At 47.7% G+C, this 22,729-nt stretch overlaps 1 protein-coding gene across 2 annotated transcripts; it reads left to right on the top strand.

Moving 5' to 3' along the window:
- Window positions 1–8,593: 8,593 nt before the first annotated feature.
- On the top strand, window positions 8,594–14,119 carry DMBX1 (diencephalon/mesencephalon homeobox 1; the record flags this gene model as incomplete). Of its 2 annotated transcripts, none has more annotated exons than XM_080921043.1 (4): window positions 8,594–8,747; window positions 11,866–12,044; window positions 12,257–12,599; window positions 13,665–14,119. In XM_080921043.1, 4 exons carry the CDS (start codon window positions 8,594–8,596, stop codon window positions 14,117–14,119), a joined length of 1,131 nt encoding a protein of 376 aa, XP_080777169.1. The 2 variants fall into 2 exon arrangements, with proteins under 2 accessions (XP_080777169.1, XP_080777168.1); XM_080921042.1 differs by having other exon boundaries at window positions 11,851–12,044.
- Between the last annotated feature and the right edge of the window lie 8,610 nt (window positions 14,120–22,729).

The following is a 22,729-nucleotide window of genomic DNA, read 5'->3' as shown; positions in this document are numbered from 1 at the left end:
GAAGAAACTGAGAGAGAGCTGAATGTGCTGAGGAAGAGAGGCAGAGGGTGACGGAAGTGGCCTGTGGGGTGGCCGAGCCAGGGTGTGACCGAAGAAAGGCTCCACTTTCCTTTTAATCAAAGACGCTTCGCATGTGGGTTTCCTGGGAGTGCTGCCGTTAATTTATAAAAAATGCCCCCTAATAAAATTCTGCTTGATTCTTCGATTGGCTGGGCATTAGGCCGCAGCCAGCAGCGACGCGGGGACATAACGGATGCATTTGCAGATTTGGAAAATTAAAGCCATCTATATGGCGCCTGTGGCGGGAGATCCGCCGATCTGCTTGCTTAATGAAATATAAAGATTCTTTTAACCAATGTAAGCACAATTCGACAGCTTGTGAAACGCGGCCGCACCATGATGGATGGCTCTCCTGGCTCGCCAGGAATTGCAGGGCGGCACCTTTTAAATATATAATTGATTCTGTTTGGAGTGTGCAGTGGGCTGAGCCCATGCAAGGCCCAGCCTGGGGCTGAGCATGCAGGCCCCAGTGCAGAGACTCCAGCAGGCCCAAAGAGCATCCACCTAGGTGGTTCTCATAACTGGATGTGGGCAGATTCCACATGCTGGGCTTGGCTGAAGACTCCAGGCAGGTGCAGGCTGTCTGTGTTCCTGAGAAAGGACTCACATAGCACAAACCTCTTTCTATCTACCATATTTTATCTATATGTGTGCGCACACACACCATTTGTGTACAGAGGTTCACAGATATGCTTAGTTGCAGAGGCATGTAAAAAAGAGACAGATACATAAAATGTAGACAGACACACACAGTTTTGTGGTGGATTCCAACAGTGCTGTTTCCACGTGTGGACAGGAATAGGTACTGACCTAAGTTCTGAGTATATAACAATGCGGTACCACATGTATGCAGCTTGGGTGAACACTAGCATCCCTAGAAAAGGATCTCTCTGGGGCCTGAGAGGAAGCTGGAGTCCTCATGTCCAGCCAGAGTGAGAAAAGGACTGTGAGACTAAGGGCTGGAGAGATGGTGAAGCAGTTAAGAGCATTTACTGCTCCTGCAGAGGACCTAGGTTTAGTTCCCAGCACCTTGCATAGTGGATCACAGCCATCTGTAATTCCTGCTCCAGGGGATTCAGCACCCTCTTCTGGTCTCTACAGGCAATGCACAAGCGTGCTACACACACACACACACACACACACACACACACACACACACGCAGGTAAAACACTTATAAATAAATTAAATTAACTGAATCTTAAAAAAAAAAAAAACAGTAAGAGACCAGAGAGACAGGAGTTCAGCTAGGAAGACCTGGCTTACACAAACATCATCTCAAAGGGCACATGCATGTATATGTACATATACACACACTGTAAGCATATATGCTGGTGGGGAATGAACATTTTCTTTTTTGTCCTCCTGTTGCTTTGGATCCACTCAGAGATGATAGAAATTGAGGAGTCACTTATGCTGAGGTACAATTCTGCATGTTTGTAGGGTATGCGGGAGACAGTACTGCCGAGGGAAACTTTACCTGTGGAAACGTGCCATTGCTTTCTGGGAGCTTGGACCTCAACAATTTTTACGATCATTCTTATCTCCCATTTCCATATATATAAGATAGGGATAATAGCAGTTCCTACCTTGTATGGAACTGGAAGGATTGATGGTGATGTTTGTGCCTCAGAGCTACTTAATAAATAGTTGTCATTAATTCATTCATCAAATCCTAATCTCCCCAGCCCCGATTTTGTGCGAGACTCTGGCAATCTGGACTGGAATTGGGGTGTCCAGAAATGTGTAAGGTGTAAGTCTCTGCTACAAAGGAGCTGTCTAATGGGGGAATTGGAAGTGTCTTTATACTCTGATGTAGGTGATAGAATTCAGAAAAGCAGGGTATGCTGGGAGTATGGCTTAGTGGTATAGCACTTTTTTTTTTTTTTTTTTTTTTTTTTTTTTTTTTTTTGGCATGAACGGAATCTGAGGTTACATCCCCAGCAGAGCGGAAACAAAGCCATGGGAGGTGCACAGTATTGTATTTGGTACAGAAAGTGTGTCGTGTCAATAGGAGCGGTTGTAGTTACCACTGTCATCCTTTTTGAACCTCATGTAATACTTATCTGGAGTCTGGGGAAGGAAGAGGTGTCTTTTTATGAGGCTGCAAGAACAGAGCCATCCTGGGGAGGAGTCCTTGAGCTAGGATGGGAGAAAGTGAGAGTTTTTCAGTTAAAGGGGAGGAAATGTCTGTATTTTGGAGAGATGCTTATGGGAGGAAGCGACAAGGAGGCACAGGTAGTAAGGCACTTACTTACTGCAGGTAGTAAGGAGAGGCTGAGCACCAAGCTGGATGGAGAGGTGGACGGAGGGGAAGCCAGATGGTCAGGCTTGAAGGACCAGGGACCACTGTGATGAGGCAGTTATAGGGCTGAGTCATGGGATGAAGATGCCGTATGCTGGGGTGGGAGTGTACACCTTTAATCTCGGCACTCGAGAAGCATAGGCGGATTTCTGAGTTTAAGGCCAGCTTGGGCTACATAGGGACTTCCAGACTAGCCAGGACTACACAGAAAGACCTCCCCACCCAGGGAGAAGATGCTTTGTGCATCAAAAAACAAACAAACAAACAAACAAACAAACAAACAAAAAAAACCAAACTGTGAGATCAGCAACCACTAAGTGAGTTAAAATGCCACTGCATACAACAGTATGCTTTTAAGCAATAAAGCCCCGAGTTTGTCGGGAAGTGACATTGCCATCATTGGGCTGGGGAAGATGATGGATAAGATTGTTTTCTTCTTCAAATTTTGTTCCCCTGCCTCATCTGGAGCTTACAACAGCCTTTGAAACCTAGCTCCATCTCTGCATCCATCGGAACATAGGAATAACCCTCCACCCATTCACCGCCCATACCAGTGATAAAAGAAGATTATAAATAGAATAAATATATAAATGTGGAAATTTCCTGTAATCCCACCTGCTATCTCTTAGAGATAACCTCTGTCAACATTTCAGGGCACAACCTTCTAGACTTTTTCCTTTGCATATTTATTCATACGTTACAAAAATGAGATCACATCAGGCACCCTGTTACCTATTTCTTCCACCCAGCCATATATTGCGAGCATCAGCACATATGGATACATATCATTGTTTTAAGCTGTGTGCTGTACTTCACTGTGGGCTGTGACTGTACCTTCATTTACCGAGCTAATCCTTTCTCGATGGACAGTTAGCTTTTCAATCGTTTGCCATCGTAAGCAGTGATGTGATAAATATCCCTGTACACATATCTCTGCGTACTTGAGGGATAAATTTGTAGAAAATGGGATTGTTAAATGAAAGATGATAAACTCTCTGAAGGCTTTTGCTGCAGAGAATAAAGAGCTTTTCCATCACCAAGGTAAGGGAAGGACCATTTACCACCCCCCTGTGTCGTAACCCTGGGTGATAATTGTTCTCTGTATTTGATAATCTAATTGGTGAAAATAAATTATTGCCCCCCCCATCCATGGCTATCACTGAGGATTTTGTCATATGTCAGCTGGCTGCTCATGTTTCTTCCTTTATGAGCTTTTTCCTTCATTTATTTAACCTGCCTTTCCCAAGGAAATCATCCTTTTGCTTTTTTTTTTTTTTTTTACCAAAACTCCATGCATTCGGGCTGGAGATACAACCCAGCTGGTAGTGTGCTTGCCTAACACGCCCAAGGCTCTGTGTGGGTTCAAGTTCCCCTGAGCTGAGCAGGTGGAGAGCAAAGGGCAGATTGGGTTGCAGAGTGAATTCGAGGCTAGCTTGTCTCAAACAAAATGAAACAATAGTTTAGGGATATTCTTTTTAATCTTCACCAATGCGTCTAACATTTTTCCTAAGTTGATTGCCCGCCTCGAGCTTTGTGGCTTATCCTGTTATTCTTAGGTTTTGTCTGTTTTTTTTTTTTTTTTTTTCAAGACAGGTTTTCTCTGTGTAGCCCTCGCTGCCCTGGAACTCGATCTGTAGACCACACAGATAGAGACCAGCTTGCCTCTGCATCACCATCATGCCTTTCCCTCCCCTAGACTTGTGCCCATGTTTACGGTGCATAGCACTGTAATTGCTGGAAGACGTCAGCCACCAGCTCCAGACTTCCCTGCGCAGCTGCCAGTGCGTTCTTTCTTGGACACTGGATCCACATTTCACAGTTGCCATGGCTCCTGCAGATTTTAATTTAACCCTCTTCCTTCTTACTTTGGTGTCTTCCCTCAGTGATCCTGACTCCACAAAAGACTCAGCTTCACGCAGACGCTAGGGCCCCCGAACCAAGGTCCTGTCTGTCCCCTTTGTTCTCCTTTCCTCTCATCTTAACTCATCCAACAGCAATCATGCCAAGCTCCTTTCAAACTACATCCAGAAGCTGGTCTCCTGGAACTGCCCTCCCACGCGGAGAACACACTGTGGACAGCGCCTGGGACTTCGCAGCAATGATCTGGCTCCCCCACCTCTGTTCTGCCTACAGTAACACAGTGAGGTGGAGGGGCTTTTTGTTAGCTTTTGAGACAGGGCTTTACTATTTAGCCCTGGCTGGCCTAGTCTGGCCAGAGATATGCCAGGCTCTGCCTGCCTTCGAATGTTGGTATTGAGGCATATGCTACTATGCTTTGGCCTATGAGGAACTTTAAATAAATGAACTAAACTAATGAACAAACAAAAAACATAAAACAACTTCCTGGTGCTGGTGAGGTGACTCAGTAGAGAGAACACTCCGAAAAATTGTTCTCTGAATCACACACACACACACACACACACACACACACACCCCAACACACCAACACACATCCCTAACCCAAATTATACTGTATACTTCCCTGTAAAAGATCATCTAGGGACTTTCCGTTATACTCAGGATAAAAATCTAAACTCCTAGCTAGGAGGTGGTAGTTCCCGCCTTTAATCTTAGCACCTGGGAAACACAGGTAGGTAGGTCTCTCTGAGTTCAAGGCCAGCCTGGGCTACACAGAGAAATTTGTCTTAAAAAAAACCCAGCCAGACAACAACAACAAAAACCAGCCCAATAACAACCAATCAACCAACCAAAGACAAAAACCAAACCTTATGATAGACCAAGATTTCTCCCAGCAGCCCACCCACGTGGTCATTTTCTCTCCAGCCTCAATCCTTCCTCTTGCTGACCCCTCCACCACCCTTGTGTTTTTGTTTTCCTTTTTTAGGACCTATTTAATTTTATATGTATGAATGTTTTGCCTACACATGTCTGTGCCCCATCTGTTGTGCCTGGTTCCTCCAGAGGCCAGAAGAGGGTGTGGGATATCTGGGTGGTTGTGAGCCACCATGTGGGTGTTGGGAAAAAGACACGGGTCTTCTGCAAGAACAAGTGCTCTCAACTGCTGAGCCACCTCTCCAGTACCAGAATCATGTTGATTCATTGACTTAGTCTTGTTTGCACTTCAGGGACTTTCTACTGATCCTTCAGTCTGGAAGGCTGTTCCCTGAGCTTTACACAGCTTACCTTGCACTACTGTTATTAGATTATAGAAGAATCTTTGAAATAATCTCTCTCTCTCTCTCATCATTTCTTTTCCATGACTCATTCAGAACATTTGCTCCTACCTGGCATATTGCATGTATTTTTAATCACACACACACACACACACACACACACACACACACACACACACAGAGAGAGAGAGAGAGAGAGAGAGAGAGAGAGAGAGAGAGAGAGAGAGAGCACCACACCGGGGACTGAGGCATCATTACAGGCACTCATGCTGAGTAAACACCCCATCAGTGAAACACATGCCCAGCCCTTTTTGTATTTCCTATTTTAAGACAAAGCTTTGCTAAGTTTCCCAGCAGGACCCTGAACTTGTGATCTCAGGCCCGAGTCTCTAGATAGCTGAGTCTCAGACCTGTGATGTCAGACCTAGAACATTTATATAATTTTATTTTTATCCTTACTTCTATGAAATGTAAAGTCCATGGAGTTAGGGGTGTTGGTACTTGGTAGATGTGTGTTTAATAGGCAGTTGTTAGATAAATGTACAGTGTGTGGCATAGTGCCTGTGTATAGGAGGTGCATCTGCTTGTGGGTAGACTCTATGAGAATGTTTGTATGTGGAATTTGCAATAGTGACATTGAATTGAATTTTGTATATGCAAGATAGCTTCTGTAAAGGCTTTACCAACAGTGTCTTTGCATGTATGTCTGTATGGGTTTGTCTGTGGTTGTATGTGTTTGCATGCATGCTGTGGATGTTTGGTGGTATACACAAACACACACACACATATACAAACAGACACAACAAATGCACATATACACACACATATACACACACCTACACACATACACACACATATATACATACACACATAAACATAGACAGACACACACACACACACATATATATATATACAGACAAACAGACACACATATACACACACATATATATACACAGACACACACACATATATGTACACATATACAAACATACACATATATATACACAGACAGACACACATACACATATGCATATATACACAGATACACATACAGAAACAGATACACACAAACACACATACACACATATATACACACATATACACAGACACACACATATATACATATACACATGTGCACACACAAACACATATACACACATACACAAGACAGACACAGACACACACACACACATATATACACATACACACAGACACACACACACATATATATACACATGCATATATACATAGACAGACACTCACATATACACACACATACAAATACACACATATACACACAGACACACAGACATACACACATATATATATATATACACACAGACACACAGACATATACATATATACACACAGACACACACATATACACACAGACACACACATACATATATACACATTTACACACACATATACACAGACACACACATATACACATACACACACAACACACACACATATATATACACACAGACACACACATATACAGAGACACATATACACAGAGACACACACATATACACACACATATACACACATATACATAGAGACACACAGACACATATATACACAGAGACAGACACACACACATATACACACACAGACAGACACACACATGTATACACACACAGACTCACATATATATACACATTCACACACACACACATATATATATACACACACACATATACACAGAGACACACAGACACACATACACACATATACACAGAGACACACACATATACACACACATATACACAGAAACACACATACACACATATACATGAAGACACACACACACACACACACACACACACACACACACACACACACACACACATGCCTATCTCAGGAAGAAGGTACACCTGGACGTGTGCCCCTAGGAAGAGAACCTGCATTGCCACAGCTTTCCCTTCCCACCTCCAACACCCAGGGAACAAAGACACCTCTGTGCCTTTGGGTGGCTACAAACATGGAGTCACTTTCCAAAAGTAATGTCACTTCAAAAGTCACTTTCAAGCTGATGCAGAAGGGGGCTCAGATGAGACAGCAGGGTCCAGAGGTGACCTGTGGCTGATGGGGTCTGGATGGCCTCTTGCTCACACAAGACATCTCACTGGGAGAGATGTTTCTTGAAGTAACTGACTGCAGAAGAAAGCGACCTCAGTGACATGCAGCAGGCCAGGTCTCAGCTGACTGGTGCTTTAACACAGCGTTCTTCTCTAAGTCCGCAAACGGGGTTTGTGGTTCTTGGATGGCTTGCTTTTTGGAGATTTGTGAGAATAAAGGCAGAAATGGCAGGGAAGGCGATAGATTTATGTCTGTAAAGCATAGTAGAATTTTAAATTACTCTCTCATCAGAGCAAACGCCTCAGTGGGGAAACCAGGTCGGGACTTGGCTCCAGGGAAGTGCAGTGGTGTTGGTTGTTACATGTGTGAGTGTCTGGGGGAAGTCAAAAGAGGGTTATATAATGCAGAGAACGGAGGGGCCAGTCTCAAAGGCTAACTTGTTTGTTTTATTTTGGGACAGGATCACATGTAGTCCATGCTGCCCTCAAACTTGCCCTGTAGCTGAGGATAACTTGGAACTCCTGATCTTGCTTCCATGCCTGAGTGCTATGCTTAACAAAACGGGCTCCACACCCAGCTAAGACTGACACCTTTGAGCACATAGTACCCCAGGCCATATGGGACAGGCTTCTCTTAGTTCTCAGTAACTCCGGCGCTGAGTCCTACTGGAGGGGCCCTTTTCTAGATACAGCAACTGAATGAGGGTCAGGGAAGTTGGGCGAGTTATCCAAAGTCACAAAGCTCTGAAGGGCCAAAGCTGTGATTCCAGCCCAAGCCATCTGACTCTGTGGCCCAGGTCCTGCAGAGTGAGCCCCTGGATGAAGGGGTAAATGGGTGGAAGAATAAGTACCTACTCTGTGGGCACGACAAGGCCACCTTCTGTCTGGTGTAGAAGCCCTTGGTAAAGCGGTCATTGAGGTTCTGGACAGGGCTGATGTCTCTCCCAGGGTAGAATTCAACGGTCACCCTCATAATCCTTCTCCCTCTTCCCACCTGCAGGCGGATACCGTCATGCAGCACTATGGGGTGAATGGCTACTCCCTACATGCTATGAACTCACTCAGCGCCATGTATAACCTGCATCAGCAGGCAGCCCAGCAGGCCCAGCATGCCTCCGACTACCGGCCATCAGTGCATGCGCTTACGTTGGCTGAGCGCCTAGCTGGTAAGGGCCCTGGGGACCTGGCCATGGACACAAGATGCTGGAGGAGGAAAAAAAAAAGGAGGTCAAAGAAAGCAAAAGGGGGAAGGGTGTGTGAGCAGCTTACTTTAGGTACTTTAGACAGCCCTTGGTCACTTAGTAACACAGATGACTGTGCTGTGCCGTGCTGGCTTTGGTAGCCCATTTATGTAACATCTGTGCAAATATCTATAGAAACTGCTCACTTGCCAGCATTGTGCTGGGTCCTGGAGCTACCTCAGCCTTCAGTTTCCTATGACACACCTTCAAAGGAGACGTTCATTAGTCCCATCTCATAGATGGACTGAGGCAGCGGGTCCAGAATTAGCCCATGGACTTTTCACGGGGAAGTAGCTGGAAGAGGGCTGGGTGCCTTGGGAGAAGACTGAACACAGGGAGATACTAATGATGGTTCTCATGGTTCGAAATCTGGTTGGGTGCCAGGCCACGGTGTAGATCATCATGTCCCTCCCACTTGCCTCTGTCTCTCTACCTGTATCCAAACCCCAATTCACGGCTTCATTTTCTAGACAAAGAAATTTCAGCGCAGAGAGAATAAATACTGGAGTGTCTGGGGACTGGACCATGATAGTATGGGGTCAGACTTGGAGGTAGCTATCTGTACCTTCACCTCTCTTCTCAGGCCCAAGTTTCCTCTTGGGCAGTGGTAGTTCTGGGATAGTTGGCAGGAAGTGGTCAGCGAGTATGGTGATGTTTATGGTCACCGGTACTCAATGCCCAAAGCAAGCCCCAGGCATTTAAGAGAGAGCTGAGGCTGATGCTGACTTCTGGTTGTCCTGGTCACCTCTCAGTGCCAGCTTTCCCATGACCGCCATGAAATATGTGCAGAGACAATTTAAAAAGAGAGGAGATTTATTTTGGATCATAGTTTTACAAGTTTCAGGCCATGATTGCCCGGCATTATTGGCTGTGAGATTGTATTGAGACATCACATCAGAGAGCGCATGACAAGGTAAAGCTGTTCACCTCACAGAAGGTAGAAAGCAGAGAGGGGAGGAGTCGAGGACATGCCCACGGAGGCCCGCTTCCTCCACCGTAGCCTCATGCCCTAGCAGTTCATTCAGCCACGAATCCGTCAGTGGACCAGTCCCGTGAGAAAGTTAGCAGCTTCGTGATCAAATCACCTTTTGTTAGTGCCACCAGCTGGGGACAAAGCATTTAACATGTGAGCCTTCTGTCCATTTTATATCCCAAAATAACAATGCATATGAGAGGAGTTAATGATTAGATAGATGGTGGGCTATAGATCTCCTGGGAAATGATGCCAGCCAGTTCATGACGTCCCAGTCCAAGCCTATCCTGCTGCATGGGGTCCATGTCCACGCCAGGGAGTTGTAAGGGTTTTCACAGAACTCCTGGTCATGAGAGGGCGTGGTGATCTGAGTCAGTTGGTGGGGCAGCTCAGGACGGCATGATGGGCAGGAGCAGGAAATTTTAAAAGCTCCACGAGGGGGGAAGGATCATCAGGAGACCAGGCACAGGAATGGGAGAGGGTCTGAGGATCATGCCTACTTTGGGGTACCAGCCTGTCAGGGAAGACATGGCAGCCAGTCCCCCGCCTTTAGACCTTGCCAGGCCTCTGAGCAACTGAGTCCCTTGTTGCTTTTCTTAGATCAGTGTAGACATCAGAGTCCTGCGTGGTGGTAGTCAGTGTAGACCTGCCCCAGCTATGGCTACTTCCCTCGTTTGGAATGGATGCCCTTTGTCCATGTGACAGTGACATTTAGCTCAAGGACTATATCACAGAGAGGATTCAAGACAGAGGCTCATGCATATGATAGGAACTGAATTGGGGTGTTTAGCCACTTTTTAAGGAGGAAATGAGCCCTTCTAGGGATTCTTGTTGAACATTACCTTCCATGGCAGATGCTGTATTAGGAAGCCTGGTCTCCCCCTGACCACCCCATTCCTTGTCATCCTTGGAGCTAGCAGTAGGATACTGAGATGCTGTCTCTCCACTAGAATGGGTGTGACTAAATGACCCCTACTCCCTTTCCTGCTCAAGAGTAACACTTGTGACTTTAGGTCTGCCTGGGCTTAAATTGAGATAACTTATTAACTGGAGAAGTATCTCAAAGCCTAGGGTTTCCTGTACACGTTCCATTTAGGACTCTATAGGACGTTTCCCAATCCTGGAGTATAAGAGGACCCTGTGGTATTGTTCGGAAGCAAAAACACTTGAGCATCTTCCAGCACTGACAGAGTCCATTTTTGTGTGATGGGAACTTACAGCCCAGGTATCAGCCAGGCAGAATACTGGTCTGAGAGAGATACCACCCTGGCTGCTCTTCATGTTACCAAACACAAAGGTGAGCCTGTAGGACGGTTCACCATCTTTGCCACTCCAATCCAACCTTGTGCTGAGGGCTCTGCCAGGGCCAAGCTTTCTGCTTAGGAAATGAGACCAGAAATCTCATGTCTTTCCATCAGAGACATATAGACCAGGGAAGAGGATGGGATTAAATGTTAGGGACAGAGACTAGGTGTGCCCAGTCAGCCTTCTCCTGAGTCATGCTTGAGACAAGCACCAGCTTCTGGTGCTAACAAGTCATAGTGACCAGAATCTGGGGACCACAGGGTATCAGAATTATTGAGACTTGCATTTTTAGATCATTAGCATCATGCCATCTCAGAATACTATAGCATCTTGGGACATTTTTCTTTTTAAGATAGGGTTCCACCATATAGCTCAGGCCAGCCTTGGCCTCCATCTACTGAGTGCTAGGACTGCAAGTATGTGTTTTCATGTTTGCCCTGATATGTTGAGACTTTAGGGATCCTGGGGCATCACCTATCTTCACACCCACATCAGGAGGACTTGTCCCCACACTTAGATGCCTGACAGCCATGCTTGGAGCTGAATTAGTCCTCTCTAGTTCTGTGAGTGGAGGTTGTTGTCAGGTTAGAAAGATTTTCAACCTCAGCCAGCCGAGAGAGGATGGATAATATCCAGGGGCCAGGGTTCAACTCTGAGAGCTGTTTAAGTGTCCAGAGTGGGTGAGAGCAGAGTCAGGTTGAAAACTTATTTCCCATAATTAAATGGGCCTTCTTCGCTTGCCCTCCAACGGCTGTACATTTCAAGACATCATCTTGGAGGCCCGCTATGGCTCTCAGCACCGTAAACAGCGTCGTAGTCGCACGGCATTCACAGCCCAGCAGCTCGAGGCCCTGGAAAAGACCTTCCAGAAGACTCATTACCCAGATGTGGTGATGCGTGAGAGGCTGGCCATGTGTACCAATCTTCCTGAGGCCCGTGTGCAGGTAGGGTCCGACTCTCCCAACTGTACCTTGTAGATGAGTGCTAGCCATCTATCTGGGGTCCGGTTGTCCAGAGTCAGCGTTTGCTGGACAGTGCTGAGATACATGTCTACTTCTCTCATGTTTATATAGATGGGGCTGGGTGAGGGAGGGTTATCATGTCACCCAGAGTAGCAGGTTTTCCTCTCCTCACTTCTCCTCTCCATGGCCCCCAGGTGTGGTTTAAGAACCGCAGAGCCAAGTTCCGAAAGAAGCAGCGCAGCCTGCAGAAAGAGCAGCTCCAGAAGCAGAAGGAGGCCGAGAGTTCCCACGGAGAAGGCAAGATGGAGGCCCCGGCCTCAGACACACAGCTGGAAGCAGAACAGCCTCCCAGTCTGCCCAGCGGTGACCCCCCTGTTGAACTTCAACTGAGCCTGTCGGAGCAGTCAGCCAGCGAGTCTGCCCCAGAAGACCAGCTGGACCGTGAGGAGGACTCCCGGGCCGAGGAGCCCAAAGCTGAAAAGAGCCCTGGATCTGAAAGCAAGGTTCTGGGCTGCAAGAGGAGCAGCCCTAAAGCAGGTGAGGCTTGGGGTGTTGCAGGTAGAGTGGGACTACAGTTAGGGAGAACAGCCAAATTCAGCATGAGGGGGTCTGAGTATGTGACCTGGACCAAAGCAGGATAGTCAAACACCGGCATTTGGGAGCATGGCCACTTAGGCATGACTGGCTATTACACACCTGTGACCCATATCTACCCTTTAGTTGTCGAGTCATAGAAAGGTCTAGATAGATGGTTCCGGTGGACTGACTGAATCTTTCACCAATTATGAATTATGACAGCTATTTCAATATTTAACAGCCAGTGAAGATGTACCAGTGCATGTTGGGTGAATACCACGCTGGTACCTGAGATTCCCATTATAGCAGATCTCACCCTGATTAAACATTCTGTTAGGGGTTGGCCTGTGCTTTTTCATCCCAGAGGTCTAGCCCATTAAGCACTCTTGTGGAAAGGGGATGTGCTGAGATGGTCTAGAGGATGCTTCTTCTTTTTATGATCTTTGTTTTTTTGAGGGTTTCTCTGTGTAACCAGCTGTCCTGGAACTCACTCTGTAGACCAGGCTGGCCTTGAATTCACAGAGGTCCAACTGCCTTTGTGTCCAGAAGGCTGGGATTAAAGGGGTGCATCTCCATGCTTGGCCCAGGATGGTTCTTTTTTAGGACTAGGTATATCCACCTCTGTCCCACGGAGCTACTCTGGGCTGGAGCCCCTTCCCCTCCCATAGTTAGGAGAAATAGAGCTCTTGCATGTTGTGTATTCAGATACAAAACCCAGAGCTAGGCAAGGAGGGTATAGGTCCTTTGAGCTGAGGGCTGGAGAGAGAAGATGAGAGTCCTGGATATTCTTTGAAAAGATTAAGGGGGTCCCCAGAGACCTCAGGCCTGGATGCCCAAGTAGGGGGAACCCTGCAGCTTCTCTAAGTCCCTTCCAACCAACTTCTGAGGGTCACTTCGGAGGATGCCCTGGCTGACAAAGTTCTAGCCAGACTATGTCCCCTGCCTGATCAAGGGGATGGGAGGAAGCCTCTCTTTCAAAGCCAATCCTCTTGATCTGAGAACTCGTTTTGTGTCCTCTGCTTGCAGATTCCCCAGGCAGCCTGGCTATAACGCCTGCAGCCCCAGGGGGCGGCCTCCTTGGTCCTTCCCACTCCTACTCCTCGTCCCCACTCAGCCTCTTCCGTCTACAGGAGCAGTTCCGCCAGCATATGGCGGCCACCAACAACCTGGTACACTACTCATCTTTTGAAGTGGGCGGTCCAGCACCTGCTGCAGCTGCGGCTGCGGCTGCTGCGGTACCCTACCTAGGGGTCAACATGGCCCCACTGAGTTCCCTACACTGCCAGTCCTATTACCAATCCCTGTCAGCAGCCGCAGCTGCCCACCAGGGTGTGTGGGGGTCCCCATTGCTGCCGGCACCCCCCACAGGCCTGGCACCTGCCTCAGCTGCCCTGAACAGTAAAACCACAAGCATTGAAAACCTTCGCCTCCGGGCCAAGCAGCACGCTGCCTCCCTGGGACTCGATACACTTCCCAATTGACTGTCTGGCTTCCAACCCAACCATGGTCTTGGGTATTCCCCTGTCTCAGCTCCCAAGAAGTAACTTTGAGAGCCCAGGGATGCTGGGGCCTGGAGTCCTTTCACCTCGTTTCCCTTCTTCAGAGTCCCAACCCCAAGTGAAACCCACACACCCTCTGCATGGCCCTGCTTGGACCCCATGGAGGTCAAATGGGGAGGAAGTAAGCAACTGGCTAGATCCCCTCCTCCGTATTGCCTCCTCCCCTGCTCCCTCACTAGTAAGTTGATGTGTGGAATGTGAGATATAAATATAAATATATAAAACTATATTTTCAGGCACTGCCTGCCCCAGGCCCCCTCTCCCTGTTTGCCTCACATCGCCTCTGCTACCCTTGCCTCTGAGATTCACTCCAACAGTTGTTCTCTCTCTCTGCTCTTTCTCTTCCTCCTTCTCTTGAGCCCCCTCACCCCCCTGCGGCCCCACTGCCTCTGTCTTGATCCCTGATCTAACTGCTATGCCTTCCCTTGGCCTTTGGTGCTGGCTGTATTATTGTCCTGTATTCACAAACAGTATTTAGTTTGGGGTTGTGGTGTTTTGGCTTTAGTCACTTTGTTTCTTCCCGTTTCTCTTCTGCTCTGCTTGCCTATCTCCTCCCTTGACCTGAACCCTCTCTAGGTAACTCTTCCATTCTGTGCCCCAAGATTCAACAAAGTACTGCTTAAAGACCCTGGAGCAACAGGCAGGTGGTAGCCTTAGTCCCACAGTATCTCCAAGACATTAGGAGGGTCTCACAAGCACCTTTTCTTCTCTTTCCTTGCTTGGAAGTACCAGCTCCCCAGATTGCAGAGGGGCATGCAGGCACAGTAGGACAGCAACCTACCTCATTGCTGGGTTCTAGAATTCCTTATCAGTGAGTGAAACCTTCTGACCACACAGGGTCTCGATTGGTTGGCTTTCTGTCCCAGAGGCAGCTGTGGGGGCAGGAGCTTCTGTCTAGTCACTGTCATGGCATGGTGTCCTCTTATATGTCTAGGCAGCCCTGCTCTGCAGACTCCCTTTAGGATGGTACGACATCGGGAAAGCCCAGTGTTTTCTGGGATGGTCTTGTCTGGATAAGACGACTTAGAAGGTTCTGTTGATCTCCAACCATCCAGTATTCTGTGCCTACAACCTTGTATGGCAGAGGCTTTAATTAAGTTGAACAACGATAACTGCCGAACATTTAGAGAAGCCCAATGTGTGAGTTAGAACGTGACTGTTGTTTTGCTGAGGTACGAGGACAGTGAGTCCTGCATACCTGAGGCTCTCTGTGGATACTGCCTCAGCTTCTCAGTAAATGCAATGGCTCCTTTCTAGGTTAGACAATCTGGATTTGATCCTATTTTTCTGGGGTTCCAGTGTGAGCCTTGGGGGCTACTCCATTTCCATGCCCACGGTGAGGGGTGGGCAAGATGACTTGGATAGATTCCTGGTTATGACTCCCTAACCCTTTGGCTCACCACAGAACCCTCAACCCCATACCCACACTGCCTGGCATGACTGGCCCACAGAGCCAACAGTGGCTACCTTAGTAATGTCAGTCTGGACTGGGGTAGGAGGAGACTTTGGCCAGTAAGCAGTGGGGAAGGCAATCTGAGACAGGAAAAGTATGAAAGAAACAGGAGAAGCAAGCGTGAGTGAGCCATTGAGCACAAGGTGTCGTGAGAGGGGAGGCAGAAAGCCCAGAATGCAGCCTAATAATTCCACTTCATACAGCAAACAGCAAGGTCTGTCGAGAGTCTCTTAAGACCAGGTATCTTCCTGGAATCTGGAATCTGGAAGGTGAGTCCAAAGCCTTGAGAACATCAAAGGAGGAGAGACTTTGCCAGGGAGATGAGAGGTTAGCAAATCCTTAGGGAGATGAGGAATTCTGGCCCATGGTTAGCTGACTGTGGTTAGCTTCAAGAAATTATGCTTCCGTATTGTCTCACCTGGAATCAGGTACAGGGCTGAAACTGTCTTTCTAATCCTGGGTGCAAATGACTGATTGTCACTGGGACTTGGGATTCAATGCTCTTTAGGTATTACCATCCCCAGAAGCCTCTCCAACCCTCTAAGGAACAAGGCCACCTGAGAACATATCTGTCATGACACAAGCCTGGTCTACCCTAGGCCAGAGGAGGAAGGAAAGACACACGTGGGTTTTATCCTCAGGGATCTCGAGGCAATTAGAGTACCAGACTCAGGTACTCAAAGCAGCTAAAAAAGAAGGGATTGGGAGAGAGAGGGAGAACCATGTCTTCTTGGGAGGACTGGAGGGCATAATTCTTTGAGGAAATTAGACAGTAGGAGTGTAGATAAGCCCACCTGCCTGACATCTGATGGAACCTCTTCCAGGCCTGCTGGTCACTGAGGGCAGAGAGCCCAAGGATTAAACCCTTACAAGCCCGGATCCCCACCTCTCTGCAGAGGCTGATTGACTGTACAAACTGCTTTCCAAACCAGCTGTTTCGTGACCATTTGTGCTTAGAGGTTGTACCAGTCCTTGGCAAAAAAAAAAAAAAAAAAAAAAAAAAAGACCCACTGTGTATTGTATTTATTTATTCTGTTAGCTGAAGAAACAAAAACCGCAAACCTCTCGCTTTCCCTTGTCCCGCCCCCCTGAGTAGCTCAGCATGATGCTCTGTCCTGTGTATCTGTCTGTCAGTCTTTTGGCCTTACTTCCTGTGACTTTGTGACCTGTTCTTTTTCCTAATTGGCTAATAAAAGAGAACCTGGCAGCACAGCCCTTGATCCATATTCATTCTCAGAGGTGCCTGCCATCAGGCTAAAGAGATGGCGTTTCAGAGTCTCACGTGGCTGATGGGAGATGACGCAGGCCTGCCTGTGGCAGCTGGCTCCTCCTCCGCTGGGTTCACAACACACTCCATGACTCTCACTTGTCTGTGGCTGGTGAATCACATTGGAAAAGTCATTGGGAGCAGACTTTTCTGAGATTTGGAGGGGCTAAGGTTGCAACCTGGGCCAGGTGGCCTGAGGAATGGTTCTGCAGGGCGGAGAGGGAGGGATAATCTGAGGTGCACCAAGCAGGCCAGAATCAGAGCTGACTAGTAGGAAAGCACATTTGGATCTCTAGTCATGGTGGCACACACCTGTAACCCCAGCACTTGAGGGATGGAGGCAGGTGCATTCTCAGGCTCTTTGAGACTTGGTCTAAAAAAATTGATTTGGTGTGTGATGTTTTTATTTATTTGCAAGAGGTTTCTCTTCCTCTTCTTTTTCTCCTTCTTCTTTTCTTCTTCTTCTTTAATAATAAGGTTTATTAAAAAAAAAAAACAAACAAACAAACTCCAGAGCTGTTCTCTGGTGGAACAGGGGCCTTTGAGTGGAGTGGGTTCTTTATCATCCGAGGCAATGCATGGTGGTGAGGTCACGTGTGTGCACGTTGGAGGTCCATGTGCAGGAATGAGGACCTGTGCTTCGAGCTAAAGGGCCTACTGGTATTTCTGTTCTTCCAGATGAGCAGGGAAGAGTGAAAGGCAGGAGATGGGGTATTAGGTGGTAGCTGCAGGAAAGGTATACAGTTCAGAAGTTCGTGTTGTGAAATCTTTGTTTCTCCTATTCAAGAAGAAGTCAGGCTTAGCAGTGCATGTCTTCTAATCCCAGCACTCTGGAGGCAGGGGCAGGTGAACCTCTGTGCATTTGAGGCCAGCCTGCTCTATGTGGTGAGCTCCAGGACAGCCAGGACTACAAAGAGACCCTGTTTCAAATATAACAACAAAAGAGAACCAGAAATTTCCATTCTTTGGCCCTTATCACACTGGCCTTATCTTCCTTCTCTGAGCTTCAGAGTGTCTACAAGAGGACCCATTTCCAGGAGGAGTTATGCTGGATGGGGCTGGGGGTTAGAGGGTTGGACCTCCCTCTGTCAGGCCTTCTTGGTAGAAGAACCCCAGCAAGCCTGGGGAATACACAGATGGGTTATCTACTGGGTTTTCCAGGGTGGGTCCTGACCTCCCTACTTCCCAGGTCATTGTGACCCCAGGAGCTGCATTTTTCTCCCAAGTGGGGATGAGGATTAGGGTCTTCACTTCCCTGACAGATCAAATGTCACCCCAAATTGCTAACAGGTCTTACCTGGGCCTGAGCCACCCGGTACTTCCTACATACCTCTGCTTTGTGGAACACACCTTCCCTGTCACGAACCTTGTCCCTCACTTATTCTCTCAGCATTGACTGAGCACCTGCTGGATGCCTAGAGCATTGACTGAGCACCTGCTGGATGCCTAGTCACATGCTGGATGCTGGGTACAGAGAAACAAGCATTAAAAACGTGCCCTGACAATCACAGCTTGGCATGATCAGAGTTTGAAAAATAAAGAACTGGCAACAGAGAATGTCCTTCGTTCAGCATGAGGAAGTCAGAAAGTTGCTTTAGGAGAAGGACATAACCTGAGCCCTATATGTCAGGTGCTTCTTAGGCGTTCAAGAGCAAGGGGTCCTGGGAAAGACACAGCCCGTCCAGGTTTTAGGACTGGATGGACAGTGTGGTGGTGTCAACAAATGAAGGTAGAAAGGGAAACTAAAAAGTTGGACATGCTGCTGCACACCTGAGATCTCAGCTACAACAACAACAATGTCTAGAAAACCGACACCAAAAGGAAACAGAGTTTAGAGTCAAGTCCTAGGGCTAGAGCCTGGGACTTTGGAAATTGGGTGAGTGAAGTGATCTGTCTTGTATTTTAATAATTGCATATTCCTTATGGTTTGTGCATGGTGGGTCATAACAAGGAGCTAGATGGAGCGAGACCAGAGAGGAGGCCATTGCTATGTCCTGATGAGAAACAGTGACATCAATCTGGTCTACAAGAGCTGAGGAGAAGGCTGATTAATGAGTGATTTGGGAGGTAAAATCACCATGATAACAGAAAGATGGGAAGGTCCTAGGTGCTCCTAGGTCTTTGGCTCAGCTACAGGGTAGACAGATGCCCTACTCTACTGGACCTGGGATGAATGTTGGCCCTGAGCTTAGTTTGGTCTTGTTGACATGTAGGAGAAGCTTTCCCTATACTTCAGGGAAGATGGTAGCGTAGACTCTGCTCTTGGTATGGACTTGATTCAACATGTTCTTTGTACTATGCATCCTTTAAACAATCCACTTAATCCTGATGCAACTCTGTAGGGTAAATATCGTTATCATCCCCATCTGATATATGGAAAAACTGAGGTACCCAGGACCACCAGATTAGGATCCAGCAAACCTTGAAATTTATACTTTTAACCTTAGAGGTTGGCAATTCAGAGACAGCCACAGGAGCCATGCGATTGAATAAAATGATACAGAGAAGTCTGAAGCCAGGGCCTCCAGGAAATGCTGGTTTCGATAGAGCCAGGGCAAACTCAACACAACTTGCTGATTACTGTGGGCTCTTTCCTGGCAAAAATAGCCCTCAGCTTCCTCTGTTGAACGGGAGCTGTTAATCATGTCTAGCCTGCTTCATAGGAGACTCAGATGAGGTAAAGAGTAAGAAGGCATTTGAGGAGACGGAAGCCGAGTAGCAGCAGTATGCCCCTGCCCCCCAGTATTAATGATGAATGTGGGCAAATTAGGAGGTTTCCTCAAAGTGTGATCTGGAGTTTCACTTTTTCTTGAGGCTTGGCCTTGTTCATCCTTTCAGACTAGGAGTCCATTCCTCAGCTCTGGTGGAAGGAACACCTGCTGACAGGGTCTGGAGATGGTCCCTTTTAGGGCTGGGGAACCCTTCCCCATCTCTTTCCCACAGAGCTGCCCTGGGCTAGAGCCCCCACCCCTAATCTTTCATTCTCCTTTGCTTCTGGGAAAGCCGATTAGGAGGCGGCCTCCTGCCCGCCCCCCTGACAAGTTTGTCTGAACTTCCAACAAAGGCTCTTAGAGGGCTGAAGAGGGAAGGCTGGGGCACGGGGAACCTGACACCACTGGCCCGGGATCACCCCAGCAGCCTAGCAGGTTGCACTGTGGTTCTGCCCACCCTGTGGTGAGCAGGAATGTGCCTCCAAGGGGACATTGGCCCCACAAAGGCCTGGGGGATGCAGTGGGGGTGGGGGTAAAGCCCTTCACCTGAGAACCCTTCACAACTCATAGGCAAACAGTCATGGACTGCGTGCATTCTCATACACACTTGAATTACACGCATACATCCTAAGCCCTGAACCCGTGATATGCTGACTTCCAAATTGAGCCACACTCTCTGTGTCTCACATTCATGCACACAAACACCCCCTACAAATACCATACAAGGCCTGCAGCCTGCCATCTAGACACTCTCACATAGCTGTTCCACCCCCAGAAATGCATTCTTCCAGTTTCACTGACATCCAGACAACCCACTGAACGCTCAGAGTAGATGTAGGGCCCCTCTCTAGACAGGCCTCTTGAGAGAGGGGCCAGCTTGGGCCCAACAGTTCCTTGGTGATTGTCCTGTACAAGTGAAGATGATGTCCTGTTGCCTGGGTTAGGTCCTCCACCAGCCCTGATACCATTCATACACCCACACCTACTCCCACACACCCATCCAAGGGGCTGCCCTTTTATACACAACGGCCTCCCTTCTGAGGGCTAGCTTCATGGACCCCATTGAGAAATCAAAAAAGGCCCTGGGCTCAGAGACCTCATGACATTCAGATGTGGCTGTCTTAGAATTTCTTATTTATTTATTTACCTATTAAGGTTTCTTTTATCTGTTGTTTGTATGTGGATGAGGGTGCACACATGCTGTGTTATACGGGTAGAAGTTCAATGGCAACTTTTCAGGAGTTGCTTCTCTTCCCCCACTTGGTTTTTTGAGGCAGGGTCTCTTGTTTCTGCCACTGTGCTACATATGTGAGCTTCTGGCGGACCCCTTGTCTCTCTCTTCCATCTTGCCAGAGGAATGCCGGGATTGCAGACAGGAGCCACCACATCTAGAAACTGAACTCAAAACCATCAAACTCGCATGGTTTACCCACTGAGGTTTCTTGTGCCCCCCCCACACCTGTTTATAAGATCTCATGTAGTCCTGGCTGGAATCACTGTGTACTATTGAATTTATAGAGTTCCTCCTGCCTCTGCCTCCTAAGCACACACTGTAGCCAACACCACAATCAATCTTCTTCCTCCTCCTCCTCCTCCTCCTCTTCTGCCTCTGCCTCCCAAATGCTGGGGTTAAAGGTGTGCACCACTACCACCTGGCTAAAATTCTTATTTTATTTTTTTAAAAACGACTTATGTATTTATTTTATATATGTGAGTGTACTGTTGCTGCCTTCAGACACACCAAAGAGGACATCGGATCTCATTACAGATGGTTGTGAGCCATGTGGTTGCTGGGATTTGAACTCAGGACCTCTGGAAGAGCAGCCAGTGCTATCATCTGCTGAACCATCTCTCCAGCCCCAAATACTTATTTTTTAAACAGGGTCCAGAATCTTTATTTTATAATGGCCCCCACAGATTATGTAGTTGCTCCTTATCAGTTTCTCTCAACTGACTCACTAGGTTTTAGAAGCCCTTACCATACAGCTGAGTATGACGAGAAAGGAACCACTATGAGCCTACTATAGGCACATGGGGCTCAAGGTCCTAATCTGTAAAATGGGGCTAACGATAATGCCAACACTAGGGCTCCTCAAGATCATGAAATGAGATTAAAAGCACACGTTTTCTATTCAGGAACTGCTCATGGTTTTTGCTGCTGCTATACTCTGATAAATGCTGGGAAGCAAAAGCAGACTCTGCCCTGCCTCTAGTCTCATGGGGAAAGCAGAACACGCCACACCAACCACCCTGTACTTAGGTGTAAAGCAGTCAGGTGATCGAGAAGCACATACGTGTCTGACCACGCAGGGCTTACAGCACACGGGAGGCAATCTGAGGCTAGGATCAGAGGCCTTCTAGGTCAAGTCACAACTCTTAGAGGTCAGAACCAGAGCTCAATTTGGAGCTGCCAGGGACTCCACATGTGACTCATGCCAAGGTTCTTTTGTTTCTAGTAGATTGTCTGTGGCCCATGTAAGAAACTTCATGGGGAGCAGCAGTGATGGCTCAGCAGTTAAGAGGACCTGGGTTCGATTCCCAGCACCAGCCTGGTGGCTTACAACCGTCTGTAGCTCCTGGTCCAGGGGATGCAAAACACTTTTCTGGTTTCTTCAGGCACCAGACACACACGTGGTGCACAAACATACATGCAGAAGCACCTGCTCATTAAGTAAAATAAAAATCCATCAAAAAAAGAAGCTGCCAGGTTTCTGTGAATTTGTTTCAACGCCTATCAAATGGGGGAGTTCTGCACTCACCCCCCTGGTTTGTGAGAACCCAGAGAACTGATCATGGAAAGGATTAAGCTGCCTGCCATCACTAATGACCCTAAGCCTCACTCTAGGTTTCCTCTCCCACCCCCAGCCCCACCTTCTTTCCAGGCCAGGGAACTTGTGTAGTCCTCTACCCTGCCTTCAGCTACAGGGAAACTGCCACCTCAGCCCGGGATCCCTTCCAAGACAAGTCTGGAACAACAAAGGTCACAGGAGCCGTATTTCCTCCTGGGGGTTGACCGCCCAGTGGCTCCTTTATCTTGGCAAGCAAGCTGAAGAACTGTTCATGGAAAGAGCTCGTGTGGGGCGTGTGTGTGTGGGTACATG

This window comes from Micromys minutus (assembly GCF_963924665.1).
Source record: "Micromys minutus genome assembly, chromosome: 9".
In the NCBI taxonomy this organism is placed as follows: domain Eukaryota; kingdom Metazoa; phylum Chordata; class Mammalia; order Rodentia; family Muridae; genus Micromys; species Micromys minutus.
This window is presented reverse-complemented; position numbering and strand designations above follow the sequence as displayed.